The 8,583-nt window shown below is 30.0% G+C and overlaps 1 protein-coding gene across 1 annotated transcript; it reads right to left on the bottom strand.

Moving 5' to 3' along the window:
• Positions 1-1,203: 1,203 nt before the first annotated feature.
• Positions 1,204-2,695, bottom strand: LOC118064865 (uncharacterized). The gene is made up of 7 exons (XM_035079768.1): positions 2,446-2,695; positions 2,261-2,374; positions 2,061-2,075; positions 1,674-1,700; positions 1,567-1,614; positions 1,446-1,487; positions 1,204-1,356 (listed from the first exon to the last, which is right to left on the bottom strand). Exons 1-7 carry the CDS (start codon positions 2,642-2,644, stop codon positions 1,307-1,309), a joined length of 495 nt encoding a protein of 164 aa, XP_034935659.1. The 5' UTR covers positions 2,645-2,695; the 3' UTR covers positions 1,204-1,306.
• Positions 2,696-8,583: the final 5,888 nt, after the last annotated feature.

Here is an 8,583-nt window from a genome sequence, read left to right as displayed (position 1 = left end):
ATTTTATTGCTGAATTTCTATAAATATAGGCTTTGGTAACAATTCGATTTGGTCGGATACATTAATTTGATGGATCCATCCTTGGATCCTTGGACATTGTAATGCATGTGAAAATTTGTATTTAATAATATAAATCTGAATCTATCAGAAAATAAGGAGAATTTTTGAAAATAGATGTAGAAAAACATTTTTCAACCTTTAGATTATTAACTCTAGAATGATGGGATAAATTGGTTGATAAATTTTTTAAAAACTATGTAATATTCTTTACTAATTTGTAAATTTATTCTAATATAATTTAGATGCTAAAACAAGAATAAACAGTGACCAATGGATAAGTTAAAAAATTATCTCCAAATCTTAGTGCACATCAAGTTCCACGTAGCCTAAGGTGGTGCGTGTACACGCTTCTTTACGTTTTAAGAATAGAAGTCGATGCAAGGATGCAATTTGATCCTCTTGGTAACCTGGTCCCAATGAAGTTGGTAGTCGTTTCGAACCGCTTGACGTGAATGAGGTGACAGCTATTGTCCTACTATGTTCACGTGCGTTATGCCGCTAGCTCTCTCACAACGTTTTTAGCCGCATACATAATACAAGCATATCGAGATTTAGACATGTATGCATGAACGTGCGCCACCATTTTCGGAATCTTTCATCTTGAAGTTTGCTTATGATGTTAGGTTGTGTTTGATTCTAAGATGAAATTGCATCAACTCACTTGGGGGCAGATGATGAGCAGTAGAGATTTTACTGGTTAAACATGAGTTTAAACTTGGTGAATCAGATCTCAGATGTTCGATTGGTATCTCTCGCGAGTTTATTTCAAACAGAATCTAGTCAACATAAAAAAAGTGATTCACTGCTGCAAGATATTGGAGGTCTGCTTCTGGAATGGTCTCCATTTCTTAAGCTGATTGAAAACTTTAAACAATTTTCATGTTGCAGTCACGACTTGTTTTTTTTTTGAACAAACTTCTAATCTGTTGCATCAACTGAGCCTTTTTTCAAAGTGATTAATAAACAGCACTAAAATGATTAACTGTCTTGAATGAGTAAATTGATAAAATTATTTTCTTAACAATGGTAAACAAATTGTCTTTATATTCTTTTCATTGTCAATAATTCGTAATTCGTGGATTTTTTGGTGCTTTAAAAATTATGTTGATAACATTGATTAATCATATTTCTATTTATTGTTTTGAATCAATTGTTACATTATTATTACTTAATATCTTTCTTTAATTAATTAATGTATGTGTTGAGTAATTATACGCCAATATATTAAAATGTTCTCTATAATCATTTAAATAATACTCCAAAACGAACCACCCAAACTTCTTCCAGATTCTGAACCTATTAAATACAACAAAGATAAATTAATATAATTTTTAATTTTTTCTGAGGAAACATTTCAATCATAGATGAAGTAATTGTGTTATTACCATATCCACTAGAGAAAAGGTTTGAAACGTAACCGCTGAGCTCTGAAATGAATAATATCAAGACAGTCATCATATAATATAACATTCCTAATATCGATAATAATTTATAATCCATAATTACTAGAAAATCCTCGGCCCAACATATCGAACACTACTGGTGCTTCAGTAACTAGAAAAAAATATGATTGTTAAAAAAATTTTTACAATTGATTTTATTTTATTACATACCTGACTCAGTTGTGCTTGATATATAACCTAAAAAAGTGAAATAAATTATAATTATAATTCATAAATATATAAATACATTGTAAAAAAATGATGTGAATTAATAATTAAATTTGCTTTATAAACAATACTCAATAAAGTCTCAGAGTTATTGATGAATATTCTGTGTGTCAGATTGCAATAAGTTTTCAGAAACATTTTGTTATTACTTTTATTATTTTTTGATTACAAGCAACAATCAAAATTAATTATCATCACAATAAAAGTTTTTTTTCGATAATGTGATATGTGATCGTATGTCGATTTCTTCAATAATTATTTAAATGATAGTATGGAAGAGACTTCTTCCTCCTCTCAATTTTTTCTTTCGTGTAATAATTGTGCTTTTACCTTGTTCAGTGGTGGCTGGAAATATACAATAAATAATTATTAAGACGTGAACAAAATTAGTTTAAAAATTATATGAATATATAAGTTAAAAATAAGTTGCATGGAAAAGAATGATTCTTTGAATAACAATTAAGAAAAAAACTCAAATATAATTACATATTTAATGGAATACTGAAAAAAAATATTGATAAATTAGTTACTTGTATTGAGACTAGCTTCTGTTACGTTCAATGGAATAGACACATTAAAACCTTGAGTTAAATTTGAAGATTTTAAGATATCCATAATTGTGCTGTTACCTCCATTAGTTTCGTCTGGAAATGTGCAATAAATTATGATTAAAACGCTACAAAAATTAGTTCAAAAATTATGTAAAATGAATTACTTGTATTGAGACTAGCTTTGGTTACGTTCAATGGAACAGACACATTAAAACCTTGAGTTGAATTTGAAGATTTTGAGTTTTCCAGGTTCTGAACAAACATATTAACGTCATTTGTTGAGGGTGACAATATTGCAGCTTTCGCCACAAGAACTAGAACACTTAGAATAAAAACAGTAAAATGTTGCAGCTTGATCATCATTATTTTTTAGCTCTATTATTTTTTTAACTAAATATTTCAAATTTACTAGGAAATTTTTATTGAATATCCATAAATTGAACCACTCGTAAAATATATATGTCTGCATTCCAGCCATAAAATTGATAATTATTTATTACTCATCACTATCATTTGCATGAAAAACCATTTCTTTTTTTTTATGTTATTTACAATCATCAATAGAATATTTTTATTATTAAATGACTCACCTGTCTCTCAAAGGCCAACTGACTAAAATATTTCTCAAACTTCTTCGAATTCATTTTTCACACTAAACCTGATCTCAATTGATCATCAAACAATGTTAAGTCATTCATGCAAAAGTTAAAGGCTTAACATGATTTGATTTGCTATACATTCCTTAATCTGGGAAACATATCTTTATCTATAACAGAATATATCATGAGATCCTGAAGTTGATCGTTAGGAGGATGAACGTTGTTCCGCGAAATTGAGGAGTGTAGTTTTAATCATGTTTCAACTATCGGCCGAATTAATTAACGATAGACGGACCAGTAATTAAATCACCTTTAAATCGACGATGTACTAATGAATATTCCGGGATAGAATCTATCTTCTTAGTTACCTTTGGATGTCTATACGCTGTGTTAGGGAATATTCTTGGACGTGTGGTGTGTTTGTTAGAGAGAAGAGTATCAAATACCGTCATCTACTGAACATTTTCCTAGAAGACGAAACACCAAGTTCGGGAATTAGAGATCTTCATGCATGTCTAGTCTTCTTACCATCATTTTCTTCAGTTGAGTTGTTTAATATTCTTTCTATTCTCATTCCTGTATTATTATAATTCAGAAAGAATTTCTTGGACTTATTTAGAATTTTTTCTCATTTTTTTTCATCTCTTTTATGTGCATTATTTTTATCTCTTCTTTATTTCATCCTGAGAAGAGGAGGAATTATATTTTATTTAACTAACGATAGAGGAGATCTTTTATGGAATGAGCAGAAATTAAATAAAATCAACTTAAATGAATGATTAAGTTATTTTTGGTTGATAAAAGAAAAATCATTTGTGAGTGTGAAAGAAATTGGAGAATTAAATGTCATATTTTTTATTCGATTATTTTTTTGGAGTAAATAACTATCATTGCGTTTTCTCAATAATATTTTTTTCTTCATCTCCTGCTGTTGAACAACACGGACCAGCCGTTGTCGACGTTGATGCAGATACTCTGTGCTCTCTCCTCTTCCATTGTTGTCTTCACAAGGCGTTACAAGAGAAGAAAAAAATCAGAGGAGCAGAAAGAATAAGATAGACGAGTATTACTGCGACATACGAACTTCAAATTTGCGCCTTTGAGAGATTGAAAAATCTACATCTCATGTTCAGAAAATTTCATGTTTCACGTCTGAAGCATTAGTAAATGTATCTCGTTGAAAAAAAAAGAAAAAAACTTATCATTCTGCTTTACAGAGAAGAATTTTGCTTTTTTGTTTAAAAAATCATTCAATTGAATGAAAATTAATATTTATGTTTCCAAGAAGATACAAAGTGTTTATAAAAATTTTTATGATTCCACAAAATATTGTTATCGACATTTTATTTAATATTTTTCTTTATAGCAGAAGGTCATATAAAGCGAATAAAAGAAAAGTCTTTGATATATTTTTTATTATGACTTCAATATTTATTGAATTTTATGAATTTTATTACAGTTGCCAAGGTTTCCGAATATTTATTGATACTTGAATAGCGGGTATTCGCTTAATACACTCACTAAATACTTTACAGAATTGAAAGAAAAATGACATAATAATATTTTGGTTTCTTAATAATTGTCGATATTTATTCAGATTTTTTGGAGAAAAAATCATCACTAAATAATTACATTTTTTTCAACTCATTTCTAGTTAACTACCACTTTACATTCTGTTCATTCTACATTATTTTTAAAAAATTATATCAAAAAACTTTCTGCCATAATTATTCATTATTCTACACAGAAGAAAATAATCACAGTTAAAAATAATATTTTAATCAAAATCATTATCCAATTGTCTCCTAATAGAAATGTATTTTTAAATAAAAATAAATTATTCTATCGAAACTTAATTCAATTAATGAATTTTTTTCGATAAAATTAGTAATAAATTAGAAGAAAAGCTACCTAGCTCTTATTAACCCATAAACCTTTACTCTATAAATATTTGACATCTCAATAATATTTTTATCAAAGCATCCCTCCAGTCACGTGATACACTCAAGAGCACCTGAAAAATTAAAACTCCATATTTGGATTTTGAAAACCTTTTCACGGACTAATTTTTCATGCTCTGCATTGATAATTGTTGGAAAAAGGGTAAACAAAGATCTTCATTCTTTAGTAAAAGCTCATTACTTTCTAGGTAATGTATGAATGCGACGTTCATTCAGTGTTGTGAATTCTTGCATCACAACAAAATATTTGCTTTCTCGAGACGAGGTTGTTTGTATAGGTGCACAGGGTTCCAAGGTCTCTTACTTCTTTTCTTCTCATCTCCACGCGTTCTTCTTTCTCCCGGCGTGGATCTTTCATCTCTGGTCGGCGTCCTAGTCCTACTGGCGTTCCTAAAAACGTTCGCCCACAACAACACGTGGTCTTTTCACTCTACACAAGATCTACGCTGTTGCCAGCTAAACCATCTTATGCGTTTTTTTTTATTTTTCCTATTCTCTAATCGTTTTTTTTTTATATCTCTAATTCTCTTTCTTCTTCATTTCTCCTTACTCCAGCATCAATTCGTAGATCCAATTCCGGCCAATCGTCGAGGCAATTATTCTTGGAATTATTATTTATATTTGCATTCATAATTTGAATAATTCTGCTTGAAACGGTTGACAATAATGCTGACAGAAAAGGCTTTGGAAATAATTGTTTGGTGAAATCTACGGGACGGAACATGTGCTCCCACGTGGCGAGGGTAAAAGTGCAACAGTTGCAGCTCAGTGTATAGCTCGACACACGTGGAAAAGCACTATCGTCAATTCAAGCTCAAGGAAAGGGGGACCTCGCGTTCAAGAGAATTCACCTCAAATCATATTAAAAGAGACATGTAATTTTTTTTCGTTACATTCGCGACCACGGGGCGGTAACCTGTAATTTTTTTTACTCAGTCGTCATGAAAGGGTGTGTCGATGGTGAGGTTGATGAAAGAAAAAAAGAGTTGGTTGAAAGGAATTACGAGAACCCTCGAGATATTGGAAACTCTCCTAAAAAGATATATTAAACACATGCTATATTTTGATTTGTTTGTATTGTCATTGTTATCGTAGATTGTATTGGAGTAGTTTGGATTTTGCCAAAGTTTTATTATATTAGAAGCAGAGAAAATATATTTCGTATGACCGGAAATATGGTTTGCTACCGGAAGTAAATATTACTTCTTACATATGTCATGCGTAAAACTTTCTCAAGCAGAATATTACAAAGCCATCGATTGTGCGTATTCGAGCAAGAGGAACAAAAAAATTTGCTTCCCAAGTATCAACGATTCTTTTTTTCTTCTCTAATAAAAATCTTGCTTTGTTTCGTGTAATTTGTAGAAAAAATAGTTTGATTCACAGAAATAACTTTTTAGTTCACAGAAAAAGTTTCTCAATTCATGAGAATATTTTTTTAGTGATACTATAAGTGTTTTAATTTGTACAAATAATTGTGTACTTTAAATAGAAATTATTACAATGATTTTTTATTACTATTATTATTATAAAAAAGATTTCTCATCTATTAAAAAAAATTAAATGCCATTTACTACTGTCACTACTTCAAGTCCATCTTTTCAAAAAAGCACTTTAGAAATTTTTCTCATCGTTTAACAATACCTGATATATTTCTTTGCAATTTCACTGACTACAGAAGGATTCTATTATATAAATCTATATCAATTTCGAGCTTGAAAAATAAATGACCACGAGAGAAGAGAAATTTTAGGAAAATTTCAAAAAAAAACATTAAAAACGTTCGACTGACAGTCCTCAACCAATACAATTTTCGAGACTAAAGAAAAGAGGAAGAATAGAAGATGTATGGATGAAAGAATAAAAGTGTAGGAGTATAAGAGTCAGAATAAAGAGAGAGAGAAGGCGATATTCAAGCAAACCAACCCCTATTGGTCCAGTCACAATCGAGTAAATTTTACATTGGGATGCAAGATATAGCTTTAGTACTTGTTCAACTTGTTTTCAAGAAGAAAGGAGAAGAATAAAGTATAATAGTAAATTCTGAGAATATCGAGAGATTTATTTTTTTGAAGAGACTCTAATGTGGTGCACCTCACAAGTGAATTTCTTCTTGTGTGTCTTCTAAACCACTGAATTATGACCTTGTAAGGTTACACATTTACATGATCTAAGGGTCGATATATTGAGGATTTTCCTCTACAAGTACTTGTTTCCTTAACTAATTGTTTTCTTTATGGACGATCGGATAAATAGATTTCTAAGAAGGAAAACCATTTTTCAAGCTAGCGATGTATAAACAACTAATCCTTTGCTTAGATGTGCTGTTGGTAAAAGTGGATTAGAAATTAAATTAATTGTTGTCAATACATTTATTACTGCATGTACAATGCAGTAGTATCTTGGTGGTCCCAAAAAAAAGAAATAAAATGAATGAATAAAAAACATTCAGACTCGATGAAAATTTATAAAAAGTCATTTGATTAATTAAAATTAATAGGATAGGATTTTTTGCTTAGAAGAAATTATAAATAATTAATAAAAATATTTGAATAAAAAATATAATAGAGAATAATATTAGTTCATCACGAATAAAAGATTATCATTCATGTTTTCATTTTATCTTCCGTAAATTCAGTCTTCGTTTGTCCATTTAAATACAGTAAAGTTTACATATGAAGTCATCCATTCAATATATAATACAAATATTAGAAAAAAAAATTAGAAATTCAATAGGATGAACTGTGGTACCTCTAAAATTTTATAATACATTTTTTTTATGTTCAATTAATTCAGATTAAATTCAAATAAATGAATGTTATGATTCAAAGAAGCATAAAATCCCCGTAGGGTTAATAAAAGATTCGTGATATTTTTTGACAATGAATTACTCAGTCGATAATAAAATAAACAAATATATAATGGAAGGGGAAAGAACTTGTCTATTTTCACAGAATAATTTCATCGGTGAAGTTAAACTGCATTGGCATAAAATAATGTTATCGTTGTATCGCGATATGGAATAGAAGTATGACGCAGAGTTGAGCGTGGGAAGGAAACGTGAAACTGCTTTGTAATTTTGAGGGGAAAGGAAGAAAACCGGTTTCCCGCAAAACATTCGGCGTTGACGCTCTTTACCGAACATTTCTTAGAGATTGTAGTGGGGAAAAAGATTCAAGGTATGTCGTAGTCTAGTAAAGAAAAACGAATGTTTTCGGAAAAGTCCATATAAACTTCAGTGATTCGGGTGGCTGTTGAGGGGGGTGGAAACCTGTTGCCAAAGCTTTCTATTCCTCTTGCCCCGTCAGCGTTGCTCTCAGTCGTTTATTCTCTCTATATTTTTGACTCATTCTTACTTTAACGACTCGACAACGTGGAAAACTTTTATCTTATTCGTTCGAATTTTTGAAAAGAAAATCAAAGCCTCGAGAATGGAATGTAAATTACGTGAGATATAATTACTGGGTTGTTACAGATATATACGGACTTCAAGTACATTTTATGAGCAATGATTACATGTCTTGAGATATCGGAGTTATTTTTAATAACTGAAATCGAAATGAATCAACTTTTGAATCGAATAAATTCTTTTCACTGAACACGCGATATCTTTTTCGATTACAGTGAGGAGATTTGTACTGTCTTCATGTAATATCCTGTGTACCTCTGAAGGTCATTCTGGAATTGTAATTATATATTATCCATTTTCTTTCTCAGAAACGTTTAAAGCTGCAAATTACTT

The sequence above is a fragment of the Chelonus insularis genome, unplaced genomic scaffold (assembly GCF_013357705.1).
Source record: "Chelonus insularis isolate UGA/USDA-ARS -01 unplaced genomic scaffold, ASM1335770v1 contig_25_pilon, whole genome shotgun sequence".
NCBI classification, from domain to species: Eukaryota; Metazoa; Arthropoda; class Insecta; order Hymenoptera; family Braconidae; genus Chelonus; species Chelonus insularis.
The sequence above is the reverse complement of the archived record's forward strand: the minus strand, read 5'-3'. Positions and strand labels throughout refer to the sequence as shown.